General features: G+C 38.9%; 6 protein-coding genes across 14 annotated transcripts; 2 read left to right on the top strand and 4 right to left on the bottom strand.

The window, feature by feature from the left end:
- The first annotated feature begins 1,046 nt into the window (after window positions 1-1,046).
- Window positions 1,047-3,095, top strand: LOC104756041 (interactor of constitutive active ROPs 1-like). Of its 4 annotated transcripts, none has more exons than XM_010478549.2 (4): window positions 1,079-1,258; window positions 1,432-1,488; window positions 1,741-1,815; window positions 1,908-3,095. In XM_010478549.2, exons 3-4 carry the CDS (start codon window positions 1,802-1,804, stop codon window positions 2,911-2,913), a joined length of 1,020 nt encoding a protein of 339 aa, XP_010476851.1. In that variant the 5' UTR covers window positions 1,079-1,258; window positions 1,432-1,488; window positions 1,741-1,801; the 3' UTR covers window positions 2,914-3,095. The 4 variants fall into 4 exon arrangements, with proteins under 4 accessions (XP_010476853.1, XP_010476851.1, XP_010476852.1 ...); XM_010478550.2 differs by having other exon boundaries at window positions 1,129-1,258; window positions 1,464-1,488; XM_010478551.2 differs by lacking the exon at window positions 1,432-1,488 and having other exon boundaries at window positions 1,047-1,258.
- A 30-nt stretch (window positions 3,096-3,125) lies between these two features.
- LOC104756040 (uncharacterized) lies at window positions 3,126-5,582 on the bottom strand. Its single transcript, XM_010478547.3, has 8 exons — window positions 5,191-5,582; window positions 4,611-4,760; window positions 4,373-4,507; window positions 4,207-4,272; window positions 3,942-3,992; window positions 3,716-3,841; window positions 3,539-3,602; window positions 3,126-3,447 (listed from the first exon to the last, which is right to left on the bottom strand). Exons 1-8 carry the CDS (start codon window positions 5,386-5,388, stop codon window positions 3,260-3,262), a joined length of 978 nt encoding a protein of 325 aa, XP_010476849.1. The 5' UTR covers window positions 5,389-5,582; the 3' UTR covers window positions 3,126-3,259.
- Window positions 5,583-5,842: 260 nt separating this feature from the next.
- On the bottom strand, window positions 5,843-7,957 carry LOC104756039 (cationic amino acid transporter 8, vacuolar). Its single transcript, XM_010478546.3, has one exon. It carries the CDS (start codon window positions 7,827-7,829, stop codon window positions 6,063-6,065), a length of 1,767 nt encoding a protein of 588 aa, XP_010476848.3. The 5' UTR covers window positions 7,830-7,957; the 3' UTR covers window positions 5,843-6,062.
- Window positions 7,958-8,348: 391 nt separating this feature from the next.
- On the top strand, window positions 8,349-14,209 carry LOC104756038 (ubiquitin carboxyl-terminal hydrolase 15). 6 transcript variants are annotated; one of them, XM_010478543.3, is made up of 15 exons: window positions 8,349-9,245; window positions 9,825-10,439; window positions 10,532-10,937; window positions 11,051-11,222; window positions 11,316-11,414; window positions 11,490-11,617; window positions 11,710-11,798; window positions 11,918-12,003; window positions 12,094-12,256; window positions 12,376-12,499; window positions 12,586-12,743; window positions 12,829-12,913; window positions 13,014-13,226; window positions 13,316-13,377; window positions 13,459-14,209. In XM_010478543.3, the coding sequence occupies exons 2-15, from the start codon at window positions 9,991-9,993 to the stop codon at window positions 14,018-14,020; spliced, it is 2,796 nt and encodes a 931-aa protein (XP_010476845.1). In that variant the 5' UTR covers window positions 8,349-9,245; window positions 9,825-9,990; the 3' UTR covers window positions 14,021-14,209. The 6 variants fall into 6 exon arrangements, with proteins under 6 accessions (XP_010476845.1, XP_019095058.1, XP_010476847.1 ...); XM_019239513.2 differs by having other exon boundaries at window positions 8,776-9,416; XM_010478545.3 differs by having other exon boundaries at window positions 8,828-9,245; window positions 11,526-11,617.
- On the bottom strand, window positions 14,171-15,286 carry LOC104756037 (uncharacterized). The gene is made up of 2 exons (XM_010478542.3): window positions 14,819-15,286; window positions 14,171-14,737 (listed from the first exon to the last, which is right to left on the bottom strand). Exons 1-2 carry the CDS (start codon window positions 15,091-15,093, stop codon window positions 14,308-14,310), a joined length of 705 nt encoding a protein of 234 aa, XP_010476844.1. The 5' UTR covers window positions 15,094-15,286; the 3' UTR covers window positions 14,171-14,307.
- Window positions 15,287-15,912: 626 nt separating this feature from the next.
- Window positions 15,913-16,933, bottom strand: LOC104756035 (uncharacterized). The gene is made up of 2 exons (XM_010478541.3): window positions 16,549-16,933; window positions 15,913-16,463 (listed from the first exon to the last, which is right to left on the bottom strand). Exons 1-2 carry the CDS (start codon window positions 16,818-16,820, stop codon window positions 16,034-16,036), a joined length of 702 nt encoding a protein of 233 aa, XP_010476843.1. The 5' UTR covers window positions 16,821-16,933; the 3' UTR covers window positions 15,913-16,033.
- Between the last annotated feature and the right edge of the window lie 305 nt (window positions 16,934-17,238).

Genomic DNA, 17,238 nt, shown 5'->3' with positions numbered 1-17,238 from the left:
ATTTTTTAACACCAAAGAGGAAACAAAATTTTGAATTAAAAAAAGGAAAAATAATGGTTTACATAAAGATTGGTAATTAAGAAGAGAGAATTGAGTAGTATTCTTGTAATATACTTACATCAACATCAGCAAGTATGACCTCCAAGGTTTCTCCAGAGAAAGACGTATACTGCCTCTAAGAATGCACAATATTGACTTGTATCTTCCAAGTCGTCTTAAAGGGCTTAATGATAGCAAAACTTGTGAAAACATTGTTTTCAGCCATTTTTTTTTTGAAGGATTGCAATGTAGACTATTTTGTGTTTTTTGGTTTGAGTGACAATTACATCACGTTTCTATGGCTTTTATAGTTGTACGCCATGAATTTAAGATTATACATTAATGGTAAAGATCTGATGTTATCGTTTAAGGAAGATTTCTAGAATAGCAGAAATTTTGCCATATCGAAATTAAACTATTTAGGAGTAGATTGAGGAAAAGTACACACATGATTTACGATTAAGAATGCATAAGTTCTGGTTTCTCTTAATCGTTATAATCAATTCCTAATTTGAAACTTCACATATAATTAAATTCATGCGTACTAATTACGTCGAGGAGAATTTGTTTGTTTAACAGATTTAATTGTCCGAATGATTAGGCTAACTTTCGGTTAATCAAGACCTGTTTGGATTCTTGTGTAATTACATAATATATGTTTCCATAATTTTCGTGATCGCATGAATGAACGGATGAATTAAGTAATAATGAATGGTACAGAAAATAAATATCGAATATATTGGACACTGAAGTTAACCATTGGGCCGATTTGATTAGCCCAACATGTTTGGATACATTTCATATAATTGTTTGATCGTAGTGTATTAAATGATTCCCAACCCAAGAACTTTCGGATCGGGTATATATTGGATCCGCGTCCTTTTCATTTTTTTTAATACAAACGTACCCTTTATGATGTTTTTTGTTTGTTCTATTTGTAATGGCATTTCATGTAATAATTTCCAACTTTAAGCCTACATAGTGAGGAATGCTTCCCTTTTAATAATATAGATACTTTTTTTGTGCCCTTCTTCTAACCAATGGTCCCTCGATTTTAAAATCCTCACCACGCCCAATTTCACTCAGCTTTATTTCAAATCTTCAAAAAAAATAACAACACTATTCATTTCTTACTCTATCTCTCTCTCTCTCTCCCTCTCTCAAGGCTTCTTGGATAGTGAGAAGAGTGTCTTCAAATAAAGCTGTCTGTTTTGAAAAGGTACATGCGTTACATTACAACAGCCATTTCTCTCTCTTTTTTTTTTCTCTGCTCATTTTGGGTATTCTTCTTTTGGTTTTATGTTGTTGTTCTTGTTACTATTATTAACTCGCAATCAGCCAAAACACAAATCCATCTTTTTCATATTCACACTCTTTGACTATTTCTAATAGATTCTCTTTATTGGATTTCAAATGCAAAGTAGACCTCATCATCATCTTTCTAGCTAGGTGAGTTTCAAATCTTTTTACTCTTCTGTTTGCTTAGAAAACTTACTCCAGCTTTGAAATTTATTTTTCTCATTTTGGGTGAAAGTTTGAAGATTACTGTCTTTTGTAAACATACACGCGCGCTTTTGACGGCGCGTGATTACAAGCTTATCTCAGTTCTCCAAAATTTTCCGACATGGAGTGATGCTGATGGCTTTGGTAGTTGAAGTAATGAATGACATGTGTTTTTCTCTTTTTTCTTTTATGCTCCAGATTCTCCTAAGCACTCCATAAAACCTTCCAACAGTTATATTATCCTCCGCAGAATATCATAATGCCAAGACCAAGGTAAAGGTTTCTACTATATTTGTTGAATTTTGATCTTTGATTCTCGCTCATTAGTGGCTAAGTTAGGTTTTGCGGTGTTGTCTTTTTTGTAGAGTTTCAGAGTTGTCTCAGAGGCAAGCTCCAAGGCTGAGGACATCCTCATCTACTTCTGTCTCCAATCATCCCAACCGTCTCATCACTACTACGGACCGGAGTTTTAAGCCTGGTGTTGTTGACCGTAGATCTCCTAGAAGCGCTGGACCTCACAGTGATCCTCTTCGACAGAAGAAACTTGGGGGACGAATATCTGATCTAGAGTCGCAGTTAGGACAAGCGCAAGAGGAACTGAGACTGCTCAAGGAGCAGTTGGCTAATGCTGAAGCTGTCAAGAAACAAGCTCAAGATGAGCTTCATAACAAGTCAAAGAAACCAAACCCGCTGGCTCGGGTGGAGGGATCTGCATCTGATGAGGCCGCTGAGACAATTGATAGAGACGAAATCCCTGGTGATGCACAGAAAGAGACTGATGTGTTTGAGGTTCTTGTTGAGAAGATTGCTGTAGAGGAAGTAGAACCGAGAAGCGGGAATGAAGAAGCTGAGAAGTTGGTTGCAAAGGAAGATGAGATCAAGATGTTGAAAGCTAGACTCTATGATATGGAGAAAGAACATGAATCGTTAGGCAAAGAAAACGAGAGCTTGAAGAGTCAATTGAGCGATTCAGCTTCAAAGATGTCTAATGTGAAAGCAGATGAAGATGATATGGCTTCAAAGGTGAGTCGGATTGGGGAAGAGTTAGAAGAAAGCCGAGCAAAGACAGCTCACCTGAAGGAGAAGCTCGAGTCCATGGAAGACGAAAAAGACGCATTAGAGGCTGAGATGAAAAAGCTTAGAGTTCAAACTGAGCAATGGAGGAAAGCCGCAGATGCTGCAGCTGCGGTTCTTTCTGGGTCAGCTGAGAAGTGTTTTGCAGGTGGGTTGTTTGACACGACAGCTGCTGGGTTTATTGAGCCGCCAGGTATGTTAGTAGATGATTCTGATGATGGATCGGGAAGTGGAAAGAGGAAGAGTTCTGGGATGAAGATGTTTGGTGAGTTGTGGAGGAAGAAAGGGCAGAAGTGAGATGCAAATGGCGTGGAGTGTGATTCAAGAAATGGTGTGCTCACCATTTCTGTTTTTTTAATTATTAGGATGCATGTTGCTGAACTTATCTGGAGATTTTTGTAAGTTGGTCGGCTTCATCAGAAGCTATCCTAACTATCAATCCAAATCAATTGCAGATTCCTTTGCTTCTTACCTGCAAACACAATTTCATGAACAAATTTCTGGCAATATGCATCGTAACACACCTCAAATTTACTGAAAGATCTCATATATGAACAGTACAAGGATGGGCTCCAATTCTCCAATTCTAAAACAGTAAAGATAGATCTGTGAAAGTGCTAATTCTGTTTAGAACAAAAAACAATTAATCCTCGTCTTCATCACTACCATAGTTTTGGAATAAAGACACTAAACTGGCGTTAGCCACACCATCGCTCTTCTTCTCCTCTGGTTTTGCAGAAGTTGGTTGGGATTGCTTCTTGATGACTTTTATGTGAACGGATTTGAACGGTTGTTTGCTGGTAGCTTGTTTCTTAGGCTCCTTTGGTTTATCTGATTGAAAATGGAGATTCCCGTTAAAGGTTATTCAACTAAAAAAAGAAAATCAAAGTCGTAAACTTTAAAAGAAAGATTGATAACCAACCTGCAGAAGAACTAGTCAATATATCTGTGGGGTTGCTTGGACTTTCCTCTGATGCCTTTCTCTTCTGTATTCAAATTAAAAGAATTAACCGTTAGTCGTGATTCAAAAACAAAATCGACACATGGTGATAGAACGAGGCAGATCTGAAAGAAATATGTTTTTATGGCGGATACATACCTTTGAAAGATCTGAAGATGATCCTTTCTTCTCCTTATTATGGCTGGGATAATCAAAGCTCTCATCATCATAATCATCATCATCAAAGTCGTCATCTGCAATCCTCCTTATAATTTCTTTCTGTTTCTGCATTTCAGATGAAATAGGAAATATGAACAAAGTTTAGCAAAGCTTAGTATCATGTGGAGAACCAACATTTACACAAAAGAATGATATGAAAACTTACACCAAATATAGACTTTATAACTGCTTCATCTTCTTCTTCTATTCGTTTTACCTGTCAAAAGACACAGAAATTATTGCTTCGGTCAGCAACAGAACTTAACATATCAATAATCCAGACGACTTTTATCAGAGAGAGGTACACTACGATATAAGGTGTGCAAAGAGCAATAAGATGACTCGCTTATTAAAAACAACGTCTGAAATTTTTTTTTTATTAACTTAAAAACAGTATGTGTATTAACAAGCAAAGAGCGCCAGGAACATACCTTCTCAGCACCTGTTCTTTGCAAGGCCTCCAGCATTGCATCTACGCTGACATGAGCATGTCTAGTCTGCAAAAAGAATAATACAAAGTAAATCAGTAAATCAGTACAAAGTATGACAAAACAGATCTTAAGAGTTGGACACTGTGATCAAAAAAGGAGAAGATACCTTCATAGATTTCATTTCATCAAGTGCAGCTATAATGTCCATTTCTCTTTTAGAGTCCAAAGTTCTGTTCTCCAAGGACTTCATCGCATCCCCCATCTCCTCAGCATCTCTTTTCTGTTTATCCTTATCAACCTCCTACACAGAAGAAAACCAAAGTAAATTAGTATACTAGAAAGGTGTGCATCAATATCATGCACGAACAACATAATCCTCAAAGCTAAATGTCTGAAGTGCTTACCTCATCTTCTGCACGCCAGGGTTCATAATTACGAGATGCCCCAGATTCGACAATGTAATCAGAATTCTGTGGATCCGTCTTCATTGTCAGCTCTGCAGAACACTTGGTGCACTTGAAGTAGAATCTAAATATTTGAATCCCAAGATACGTCTGCATATCAGGAAGAGAAAAAAACTTTGATTAGGATAAGCCACAAAAATAACACCACGCATATTCAAGTGGTTCGAACTAGATTATGGTAAAGGCAAAACTCCTTGCTCAAAAGCGAAATTAGTAATATCAAGAGGTAATGCTACTCAGTTATATCAGGACGTATATACTAGCTTCTCTACCAACAGCCCAAACAACAGCTCAATTTCTCGAAACCCTAAAACCCCAAATCTGAAATCGTTTTCAAGATAAGTCTCAAATTAACGAACTGACGACAGTAATCTTGATATTCTTCACTGAAACCCCCAAAAAAAACAAAGAAACAGATGACATTCCTAAGCATTCGTATCAACACTTTACATACAGATTACGCAATTGCATAGAACGGAGATCAAACAGACAAAAAAAAAAATCGAATCGATTGAATTACCTCGCCAATGACGTCTTCTTTACGGGAATTGAACTTGGTTCCCTTGTAGATATAATTCCCGCAGGTACCGCATCGGACACTCATTGGAAGCATCATACGAACCTTGATCTGCTGATTCTTCGGTCGCCGGAGCCTGGGAAGCTTCGAAGGATCGAAGTCCGGAGGATAATACTTGTTAAGCACCTTCCGTTCTCCCATGTCGCCTCTTTCTTCTTCCTCCTCGAACTTCTTCTTCTTCTGATGAGCAAAATCACAGGAAAAAGGAAATTTCGCGTTATGATTTCACGCTTTCGTTTCTTCTATCCCGGCTTCTCCTTGATATAAATTATAAAGTCCGTCTGAAGCACCGCGCTACTAGAAATCGGGTCATGGGCTTGGGCCTGATTTATCTTATCAGGCTGTTTTCAATTTTGGGCTGAAATAACCGGGTCGATCCCAGTTACCGAACCGGGATACTTGTACTTGTAGCCTCGGATCATAATGATATTTTTCTATTTACCATCAATGGTGTGATAATGATATGACCTTTATTAGAAACTGTGACCTTAATAATTGAGAAATTCTATTACGAAAAGGAATGGACAGATAAAATAAAATCCCTAAAATCTATATAGGAGTGCTTAACTATAATCACAAAGTAGCTAAATAAAGCTGTGAGAACAGGTTGTTCAATTCCAAGATAGATGATACAAATACAAGTATACAACACACAGTACAACAAGCTTTTTCCAACATTTAATAAAAAAAAAAATGGATGTGGAAAGATCAATTTTATTGTATATTTGATACATGAATACTGAAGTTACATAAGAAAAACATGGGAATTTATACAATTTACCAACCATACTGAAGTGTTGTGATCGATTCTTTTATCATCTCTCTCCCTCAAACTTTGCTTGCTCCGGTGGCTGATGAGCTACATCATAAGTTGCATGAAGACCAACGAATAGATAGTACAAAAGCATCACCATGGTACAGATAATGAATCTCAAGAATGCTACATAACCGAGTGATCCGATAAGGAAAAGATTCATGGCGATTGAAAACGAAGGCAGCCATGGAACAAGCGGGACTCCCCAAACCTTAGGAACACGGGATTTTGGTAGCAATGCCAATCCCAAAGTGCCTATGAACCAAATAACTCCGATTACTGCATAAGGGATCCAACCTCTAACGCCTGCGTTCCAAAGCGCTGATACGCCGATGGAAGAAGCAATGATCACAAACAGAAAACCAGTAAACTTTACCAAACGGGTCTTAGGAGTTACATCTTTCACGTAGTAACGTCTCACGAGCAATGCTACTGCCACGAGCATGAAAATGAAGAGGGTAGCGAAGGAGAAAACACTTGATAGAACATCTAAGCTGGTGAAAAAGGAGATTATTGCGCTGAGTATAGTTACAAGGAGAGTAGCATTGATAGGGGTTCCTGTTTTGGGATGAACCAAAGCAAACCATGGAGGAATCATATGAGACCGAGCAATCTGAGTGGTGTACCGAGCTTGACCTAGAGATCCAACAAGCAGGCTTGTGGTCATTCCCTTTAAAGCGCATATACCAACCAAGTACTTAGCCCATTTCATCCCAATCTGAGCAAAAGCAACAGAGTAAGCTGCATTCACATCGATTTCAGTGTACTTCACCATCATAGTCAACGCCAAAGCCATCAAACAATAAACCACAGTGATCATAGACATCGAGCCAACCAAACCAATAGGTATATCTCTCGAAGGTTTCTCGGTTTCTTCAGCCATGTTCGCCACCATATCAAACCCAGTGTATGACCAGTACACAACCGCAGCTGATTGAACCACACCTTTGGCTCCGTAAGGGAAAAAAGGAACCAAATTGGAACTTTTAGAATGAGTAAACCCCACAACGACTATAAACACAATAACACAAACAGTGACAATGGAAGTAATCAAATTCAACCAAGAAGTCCTCTTTGTTCCACTCATGGCAATACCATTAGCAACCAAAAGCACAGCAACTGCAACCGGATCAAGAAGATCAAACCCTTTAGCAAAGGAATCGACTTTAATCCGGAAAAAATCAGAATCATTCTTGACCAAACTAGCTAGATACGAAGACCATGACCTCCCTAATCCAGCAGCACCAACAATAGCCTCAAGCAGAATATTCCCAGCAGCAATAAAGGCTATAAAATCCCCTAATTCAACCCTGAGATAAGAGAAAGAGCCTCCAGCGACAGGAATCTCAACTCCAAACTCAGCATAACAGAGAACTGAGAGCAAAGCAGAGACACCAGAGATAGCGTAAGAGAGAACAACGGCAGGACCCGCTCCAGTCCGAGCCTCCTGACCCGTGATGACGAACACACCAGACCCGACAACAGAACCAAAGCTAAGCCAAAGAAGGTCCCACCAAGTGAGACAACGACGCATAGGGTTCTCGCTTTCCCTGCGCGCTGCATCGATCTCGTAGGCGTCGGAAGAACGAGAGAGAAGACGATCGGCGAGGCGGGGACAAGTGGCGGAGAGGGCTGACTTGTAGGAAGAGAAGCTCTGGAACGAGAATTCCGGGAAAAAATCTTGCTTCCTCCATCTCCAGTAGCTCCTCCTCCGTTGAGTTAAGTCATCGGATCCCGACTCGTGCTGCTGCTGGTGAGCTTCTTCCATTGAAGCAGAATCGTATAATTCGTCTTCTCTAAAAAGAATGGAAAAGATTGATAATATAAAAAACTAAAGCGTCTTTAATTTAATTACAAATAAGTTAAAGGATTGAAATTGTAAATACTCAAATAATTGTAGTTAAAAAATTCGTGCAGAGGTTCACTGAAACTAAAAGGGTCGTGACAGTACTACTACCCTAAAACACGGGACCCACGCTTAGGTTCTGTCTTAAAAAAATTGAGATAATACCGACGGTCAGGATTGGAAGATGTGAGACTCTCATCTCTCTCACCTTTTGAGATGAATCGTACAAAGAGTGGGACCCATGTTTTTCTGACAAGTTTTGATCAAATGGGTAAACGCCACGTGACGCAATGTCTATTACGAGATCATGCCACGTTCGTGGATGTGAGCGAGCTTGACTGATTTCTTTCATCAACTTGCTACTTTGCTACTATAAATAAAATTAAAAAATTAAATAATTCTTTTAAAAAATACTTACTAAAAGAATCCATGTATTTTTTCATTGTAAGAAGTTTGTATATATTTTTTTTAATTCACTTTTGATTTGACAATAACAGATTTTGTTATTATTTTCTGATATAGTAGTATATAATTACTTTACGATTATATTTTTTTTGCTGAAATTCTACGTGACGTTTACCAACACATTTACTATATGAAAAAAGTAAGAGTAATTATTAGCAGATTCATTATTACTTACCACCGGATATAGTTGTAGGAGATTTTGTCACAACAGTCATTTTCGTACCTTTTTTAATAAAACTTACATGTTACCTATCAAAAAGGGTCTTAAGGAATAAGGATTAAGGTGGTGAACATACTAGTAAATCTAATGTGACGTGTATTTTAGGACAATGATAGACTTATTTTATAACAGTTTTTTTTCTTCTTCTAATTCTGTTGTTTTAGTTCTTAATCGAAAAAAATCACCTACACCAGCAATTTGCTTTAAAACACAATTACGGGTGATAAAACATAGTATTCCGGAATCTATTAAATTAAGTGGCTACCTATATTTTTTGGTTATTAACCAAATTAGCCCTATAGTATTAAATTATACTCCTTTTTTTGGTTAATTTTTTTTAATTTATTTCAGTTTTAACAGCATCCTGAAGGACGGAGAGAGACAGAGTATGCGAAGAGTGTGAAAACGAAGAGCATAAACAACACGGGACGAAGAGAGAGAGAGAAAGTGTGTTTTAGTCTTTAGAAAGAGAAAGAAAGATAGAGAGAGAGAGAGACAAAGAGACTGTTTGTGTCTTCTTACCCATTCGAGGAATCAAAGCATCTTTTTTCGAGCTCAAGAAGACGAGAGGCTAAAAGATAAGGGAAGGGGCTGAAAAATTAGGGTTTTTTTCCTTCTTATATCTCTTCTTTGCATTCAGCTCGCTAAATTAGGTATGCCCTCTAAATTTCTTATTAAAGCTTCAATCTTTCCTTTTTCTTCGGACTTTGTGTCTTTAGTCCTTTGTCAAAATTTGTTCTTGAGCTGCTTAAGGGGTTTTGTGGGTACTGGAATCTTAGATTCGAGAGAGCAGTGGAGGCTTTCACTAACCTCAGATTTTTATGGTTAGTGAAGTTCTCAGGAGTTAATTTATTGAGCTGCTTGGTAGGATAATGTGCTTGTTTCTGTACGGATTTGGGGTTATTTAGTTGGATCGCGAGTGTTTGGCTCTAGTTTTTCGGAAAAATGTTTCTTTTTTGTTTGTTTCTCTGAAAAATTTGGGATTTTTCGGACTCATCTCCAACTACTCTTTGCTTTGAATCGGGGGTTCTTCAGTGAGATGCTTTTCTCAGTTTTGGGGGTTTGTTCGATTTGAGGGATTAGAGGTAATGAACGGGGACTAGATTCAATTTAGCTTACTGCTCTAGTTCTGTTGAATGTGTACATCCGATTTGTTACCTCTTTCTTATATGATGGAATAATTTGAGTAGAAATTGAACTAATTCTATTGGTGTTTTTTTCTTTTATTGCAGTGTTATCTATCTTCCGAGTAATCAAGTAGCTTCACAATCTAAACCTGGAAATAGATCTTGGTGCATCTCAGGAGTGTGATTTTTAGGCATTATGGTTATCTGAATTTATGTAGTTTGTAGGGACTCTCACGGGCTGTGATCGGGTCATGAATGCGTGTCTGAGGACATGCTCGAACCAAGGGGAGCGGACATACCAATATTGTTCCTGGTTTTGGTTGTACTTCCTGTTGTAGCTTACATATTATTAGGAAAATGGAGTGATATTTCTGTTAAAAGAGGAAGGGCTAACTTGCTGGCTCAGATGGCAGCTGAAGAAGCTTTTAGAGCTGAGACCATGGTTAATGCGAGTAATGATGGTAGATATGAGGCTGTAGCTACTGATATTAGGGCTCCAAGAACTAAGACCAAGACTGTTTCTGCTTCTAGTGGTACTGTAAGAGCCGAGTTTGTGGCTGGTGTGAGTGGGACTGTAGCAGAGCAGAGATCTGATTCCGTGGCTGCTACATGTGGGGTCCCAGCTGTGGCTCCTCTCAACAATAATGAGTTACATGTATGTGCAAGGTGTTTTGGTCCTGCTAAGACACGTTGCTCAAGATGCAAATCTGTTAGATATTGGTAAGTTTCCACATTGTTCTTACTTCAGATATGTTTATTTCTATCTCTTCGAGCTTTTTACTCATAAATGTCTTGAATTTTTATGCTTGTAGCTCTGGGAAGTGCCAAATAATTCACTGGAGGTCAGCTCATAAAGATGAATGTGTCCCTGTGGAGGCTTGCTCTTCTTCATCTGAGAGGGTTTCCTTTGAGAAAGATGTTTTGTATGACCATGGCATGGATTCTACAATGTATAGTAACAATACTACCCAGGCAGCAAAGGGAAAGACTTCAAAAAGCTCTGTAGATTTCGCAAGTTTGGGTATCTCTCAGACAGATATTACGCCACAAGTCAACACGCAAGGGAGAAAAAGTGTAGGAAAACAAAATTCTTCCAAGTCCAACCGAGAATCATCTAGAAGAGACAGTGCTACTTTGTTTGATTCTTCTGAAGAAGTTTCTCGAGGTGAAGCTGCTTGTGCTGGTGGCGATAACAAGAAGGGTCACACTAAACATAAGGTAAGCAGTTCATGAACTATTAATCTCCCTGTATTGAATGACAGAAGCTAAACTGTTTCTTACTAAAAACCCAACACTGTGCTTGAATTTAGACCTGGTGATTTTGCTTGCAGTCGAAAAGCAACAGCTATGCTGCGGAAACAAATCCTAGAAGGCATTCTGTTGACAGCTATGGCGTGCAAATGAAAGGACAGCCTTTTGTAAGTGGTATGCAGGAAAGTCATGAAAACAATTTGGGAGCAAGAAGCTCTTTTGGTTGCCCAAACACACAAATTCCTGCAAACGGTGAGGGTTAATACCTAAGCTGACAAAAGTTACTCTAGTATAGGTTTAGTCAGTTTGAGATTTACATCTTCTAATGTGTGTTGAATTATATAGGTTACAAAACTGCTACATTGCCCAAAACAGGTGTGAACAAATCTGGAGAACAAGCATGCACCGAGACAAGTAAGAAGGGGCAAGTTGCTGCGGTATCAAGTGAGTGTCTCTGATATTTTGCTTCGACAAAAGAATTTTTTTGTAGAGTGTCTCATGTTTGTATCTATTATCCAGAGACTAATAGGTCTAAGGATACTGGCATCGCTGTAGAAAGCAATGGCATCTCCGCAACGATGGGAATAATGAAGATGATGGGTTTAAGAAGTTCTACAAATCATGATGATCGACATAAGAACCTGAAAGTTAGTTCCCTGTTGATATTATCTTCTTTGCTAATTTAATTTTGTATCTTTAGTTCTCTACTTTTCTGAGTCAATTAACTCTTATGTTTCAGATGCTTTTTCCATACGAGGAATTTATTAAATTCTTTCAGTGTGAAGTGTTTGACTTATCACCTAGGGGCCTTGTAAATTGTGGAAACAGGTATTCACTCATTTACTTCTTCACGTTCTGTTTAACTGCAAAGAAAAACATCCATTTTTGTATAATTATCCTTATCGTTGTACATTCTTTCTAAATTTACTATCATCTTTCTTTGCCAGTTGCTACGCAAACGCAGTCTTGCAGTCCTTGACATGTACAAAACCACTCGTTGGTTATTTGCTTCGACGATCACATTCAAGATCATGTAATGTTTTTCCCAATTAATCTCGTAGCATAAATTGTTGCATATTTAGTATACTACGTCTGACAAAGCTATGTTATTCTTTCCCAATAGGTTCTGGGAAAGATTGGTGCCTTATGTGTGAACTTGAGCAACATGTAATGATGCTTAGGGAATCTGGAGGTCCACTTTCTGCTAGCAGGATTCTCTCACACATGCGAAGTATAAATTGTCAGATTGGTGATGGGAGTCAAGAAGATGCGCATGAGTTCCTAAGGTTTTTCTTCGTGTCCTTTTAGATCTGATTCTGTGGATCTTTTCTTCTGAAAGTGATTATATTACACCGTTTATGTTGATTTCTCATGAAATTACCATATTTTGTTATTCTGGATGTAGGCTTTTGGTTGCCTCTATGCAATCCATATGTTTGGAGAGGCTTGGAGGTGAGACCAAAGTGGATCCAAGACTGCAAGAAACAACCTTAGTTCAACATATGTTTGGTGGACGTCTCCGCTCAAAGGTGTTTAAATCTCTTGGCTCATAACTATCTCTACTTTGACTTAACACATTCTCATTGTTTCTGCTGCTATCTATATTAAAAACCAGGTGAAATGCTTGAGGTGTGATCATGAATCAGAAAGATACGAGAATATAATGGATCTCACATTAGAGATATATGGTTGGGTAGAATCTCTTCAAGACGCCCTGACTCAGTTTACTAGACCGGAAGATCTCGATGGAGAAAATATGTATCGATGCAGCAGGTTAGATCCAAAAACCAAATTGCTTGGCCTTCTTTTGTGGTATCGAAACTAAATTGTCATTTTGTGAAAATGCTTTGAAAAAAAGGTGTGCTGGATATGTTAGAGCAAGGAAAGAATTGAGCATTCATGAAGCACCAAACATTCTCACAATTGTTCTCAAGAGATTCCAGGTATCAATTACTTCTAGATGTCTACAGATTCTACTCTTCGGTTACTCGGTGTTAAAAAAATATAATCCTGAATGTACTTGTAAAACTCTTGTGCATGCAGGAGGGAAAATATGGGAAAATAAACAAATGTATAACTTTTCCTGAAATGCTGGACATGATTCCTTTCATGACAAGAACTGGAGATGTTCCTCCGCTTTATATGCTTTACGCTGTCATAGTTCACTTGGATACTCTCAACGCATCTTTCTCGGGTCATTACATTTCCTATGTCAAAGATTTGAGAGGGAACTGGTACAGAATCGATGATTCCGAGGTAGAACATATTTTTCATTCTCCTCTTCCTTAATGCGGCTAGCCAAACTGTTAATGAACTTGTGCAATTTTCTTTTTAAAACTCTGCAGATTCATCGAGTACCAATGACTCAAGTTATGTCAGAAGGAGCTTATATGTTGTTCTACATGAGGTAAGAAAATACCGGTTTGCAACTTGTAATGGTTTTTCTCTTGTTTGCGGTCATGGAATCTGAATATACATATTTTTGCAGATCTTGTCCGCGTCCTCAAAAAGGAGAACACTATGGAAAAGCTCAGGTTCAGCATTTGCAACCAAGATACGATATGAAGGAACAGAGGAAATCACCGGTGAACCGCTTCAAACAGAGAGCAGACCACAAGAACACCGAATCATCATCAAGTGAATGGTCTCTCTTCACAAGCTCAGACGAAGCTTCTTTCACCACAGAATCAACCCGAGACTCTTTCAGCACCATAGACTACACAGATGTTTGCCACGTTGTAGACCCTTCTTCTCCTTTTGCCATCTTCAACAACTTATACCACAACGTTGAGCCATCGCCACACAATACTGTCGCTTGCAGAATGTTCTCAGGTACCAAACCAGAAACCCGGTATTTCGTCGAGGAACAAACGAATCACAACAACACGGTCGTGCTGGACTCTTCATCATCACCAGCACCGTATCCAAGTCAATCAGCAGCACCGTATCCGTCCCAAGATTATTACGAGCAGGGTATGTATGTAAATTATGAGACTAACCCAGAATTTAACAATGGTCAGGATCAGGATCGAACTTACAGTTACTGGTAGTTAGTAGAAGAGACTAAGAGAGGATTCTGTTTTTGAACCTCCCTGATTTTTAAATATGTTTAGAGAGATCTCTTTAGGGATACTTAACTCAAGTGCCCTGAGATTTTTTTGTTTGTCTTTAAATCATCTGTGTTTGAGTATCAGGGCAAATGTTTAAATCTCATTTTATCAAATTCCCCTGTTTCTGTATCTCTGTATCTGCAAAATTTAAATTGGAAAACAAAAAGGTTGAGCCTTTACAACAGAGCAACCTCTTATTTTATTGAAAAGGGAAACAGAGTAGCGGCTTAAACGTCCATTTCAAACGGTAACCAAATCTCATTGACACGACCGGTGAACTCGAAAGGTGAGTTATACTGAGCCACTGTGTAAGCTGAGTCAGACCCGACACCACCTTCTTTTTTGCTCTTCTCTATTGCATTAGCCCAAGCCGTACCTTTAAGGCTGGAGTCCAGCGCCGCCGCTTCTTGTCCGACGCTGTCATCGGAGACGAAACCACTGAATTGTCTGACCGCCACGTACCTAGGGGTCCATTTCTGGATATGAAGATTCTCAGCCGGAGCAGGATCAGGCTGGTTCTTTTTAGGAACGTAGAAAGACACAACAAAGGCAGATTTACAAAAGGGACCATCGCTTGGTAAGACTTGAGCGATGACCGGAGCAGTCATCTCTATCTTCTGATGGTACTCGTTCTTCCCCTGAATGTATGCGAACAATCTGAATTTCCCAAACAAATATTAAAAATTCAATCTTCATCCGAATTCCAAAGGGAAATTAAGATTTGAGTTTTGCACTTACTGGAAGAAAGCAGTTCTTGTAGCAGCGACGAGAGAGATATCTTGAATGGGTTTAGTAGAAACCCAAACGGTGGTATTGTACCGGCGAATCTCGTATCCATTTCCTGAGTGAACCAGCTCGTAGCTTGGGCACTCGATTCGGTTACAAGACGGCGGGAACTTCCCGACTTGGGCATGTCCGGATTCGGATCCGGGACCTAGTAGTAGTAGGTCGGATCCACCGGAGAGGAGGCTGAGGAGGAATGAGAGCTTGAAGAAGCTTAAACCGGCTGCCATGGCGTATTAGAACTACTTTTTTTCTTCTTCGTTTTAATCGGCTTTATAAATGGTAATATTCGTTACGTTTGAGAATGTGTGGTTCATCTTCGGATAGGTTTTGTGTGTTAAAAAGTTTGGACCTTTTCTTAATTCTTTTGGTTTTGTTATATGTGTACGTCTATGGACCGTTTGTGTTCTGAGCTTTGTGATTGCCACGCGTTAAGACTTAAGAGGGTTATATAAAAAACACTAATTGAATCATAACAAATGAAACTGCAAAGGGACCCTGTGGTAAAAATTTTCTTTTTTTGGGTAACAATGTGGTAAACTAAAACCCAATAATAATCAAGGCTATATACACACCCCAATTTGGTATAATTTTGTCACAGGTAATATATCTAACCTTTATGCAAGAGTTTGAAAAATCATAATGTATTATTGAAGCATCATAGCTCAATCCTATACTTCATAGATGCACTCTACAAATGTTTATACAGATTGCTTAATAAACTTGTGCACTGAACTCTCTACAAAAGCCCAGCTCTTTGCTGCTGGACCTGGTGGTGGTTCTCTGTGTTCAACATGATCTCTGAGTTACTCATCTGAATCTCTTCTTTTTCCCCCAATTTTGTATTTTGTGCAAGTCATTGACATATTCTTGTTTCATCATGCCATGTTTTAAAACGATTTGACTTGATCGATATGTCAACTCTGTTTTTATTATGCAGAGACTTGTCTTTAAAACTATATACCTTTCAGAGTTTTCTCGCTGTACGAGTTGGGCAAAAGTTTTGATATCCAAAAGGAGAAAGTTCAAAGCACTAGAGTTGACAACGGTTTTTAAAAAGTGTACTTTATAATATTTGTTCATGACGTTCGAATTCATCATAGCTGTCTTTACAAAAATGTACTTTATAACGGATTAACAACCTCTTATTTTATTGAGAAGGGTAAAAAACTAAACGTCCATTTCAAACGGAAACCAAATCTCATTGACCCGACCGGTGAACTCGTAAGGTGAGTTATACTGAGCCACCGTGTAATCTGCATCCGAGCCAACACCACCTTCTTTTTTGCTTTTCGCTATTGCATTAGCCCACGCCGTACCTTTGAGGCTAGAGTCCAGCGCCGCAGCTTCTTCTCCGAGGCCGTCATTGGATACGAAACCACCGAATTGTCTGACCGCCACGTACCTAGAGCTCCATTTCTGAATTTGAAGATTCTCAGCCGGAGCAGGATCAGGCTGGTTCTTTTTGGGAACGTAAAAAGACACAACGAAGGAAGATTTACAAAAGGGACCATCGCTTGGTAAGACTTGAGCGATGACCGGAGCGGTCATTTCAATCTTCTGATTATACTCGTTCATCCCCTGAATGTATGCGAACAACCTGAATCCCCCAAACACAAAAAAGTATTAAAAGACGCAATCTTTATCCGAGTAAAGCATTAAGATTGAATTGTTTAGCAACTTACTCGAAGAAAGCAGAGATTGTAGCATCGACGAAAGAGATATCTTGAATCGGTTTAGTGGAAACCCAGGCGGTGGTATTGTACCGGCGAATCTCGTATTCGTTTCCTGAGTGAACCAGCTCGTAGCTCGGGCACTCGATACGGTTACAAGACGGCGGGAACTTCCCGATTTGGTCAGGTCCGGATCCAGCTCCGGGACCTAGTAGTAGGTCTGAACCACCAGAGAGGAGGCTGAGGAGGAATGAGAGCTTAAAGAAGCTTAAACCGGCAGCCATGGCTGGTTTTTTTTTTTGGGTACAGAGGAGCTACATGTCTTGTTTCTGCGTTTTATGCGGCCTTATAATATCATAACGAATGGTTAATATTGTTACTTATGAAAGTGTGGTTCATCTTCGGATAGGTTTTGTGTGTTTAACAAGTTTTGAGTTTTAAAAAAATCACTTTTTTGGTCTAGTTATATGTGTCTAATGTCTATGAACTATTTGAATTTTGTGATTGCCACGGGTTATATAAAAAGTACTAGGGTTAAATCGTAATAAACGAAACTACAGAGGGATCTTTATAGCAAATTACAACAATGTGGTCAAACACTAAAACCCAAACAAAGGAACCCAACACGGTCCGGCCCGAGAACTGATTTTGTACCCTTATTTACGAAAGTGCACTACTCAAGGAACTTTACTAAACTTCTAC

Source organism: Camelina sativa, chromosome 17 (assembly GCF_030686135.1).
Source record: "Camelina sativa cultivar CO46 ecotype springtype chromosome 17, ASM3068613v1".
Lineage (NCBI taxonomy): Eukaryota > Viridiplantae > Streptophyta > Magnoliopsida > Brassicales > Brassicaceae > Camelina > Camelina sativa.
The sequence above is the reverse complement of the archived record's forward strand: the minus strand, read 5'-3'. Positions and strand labels throughout refer to the sequence as shown.

Bases quoted from the DNA above. Each gene is read 5' to 3' on its own strand.
- LOC104756040 (XM_010478547.3), bottom strand. From the start codon at position 5,388: ATGGGAGAACGGAAGGTGCTTAACAAGTATTATCCTCCGGACTTCGAT. The intron at 3,603-3,715 runs GTATGTATCCGC...ATTTGAATACAG, and splicing joins CATCTTCAGATCTTTCAAAG to AAGAGAAAGGCATCAGAGGA. The intron at 3,448-3,538 runs GTTGGTTATCAA...ATTTTCAATCAG, and splicing joins ATTGACTAGTTCTTCTGCAG to ATAAACCAAAGGAGCCTAAG.
- LOC104756039 (XM_010478546.3), bottom strand. From the start codon at position 7,829: ATGGAAGAAGCTCACCAGCAGCAGCACGAGTCGGGATCCGATGACTTA.
- LOC104756038 (XM_010478543.3), top strand. From the start codon at position 9,991: ATGCTCGAACCAAGGGGAGCGGACATACCAATATTGTTCCTGGTTTTG. The intron at 11,415-11,489 runs GTGAGTGTCTCT...TCTATTATCCAG, and splicing joins GCAAGTTGCTGCGGTATCAA to AGACTAATAGGTCTAAGGAT. The intron at 12,914-13,013 runs GTATCAATTACT...TTGTGCATGCAG, and splicing joins TTGTTCTCAAGAGATTCCAG to GAGGGAAAATATGGGAAAAT.
- LOC104756037 (XM_010478542.3), bottom strand. From the start codon at position 15,093: ATGGCAGCCGGTTTAAGCTTCTTCAAGCTCTCATTCCTCCTCAGCCTC. The intron at 14,738-14,818 runs GTAAGTGCAAAA...TGGGAAATTCAG, and splicing joins ACAAGAACTGCTTTCTTCCA to ATTGTTCGCATACATTCAGG.
- LOC104756035 (XM_010478541.3), bottom strand. From the start codon at position 16,820: ATGGCTGCCGGTTTAAGCTTCTTTAAGCTCTCATTCCTCCTCAGCCTC. The intron at 16,464-16,548 runs GTAAGTTGCTAA...TGGGGGATTCAG, and splicing joins ACAATCTCTGCTTTCTTCGA to GTTGTTCGCATACATTCAGG.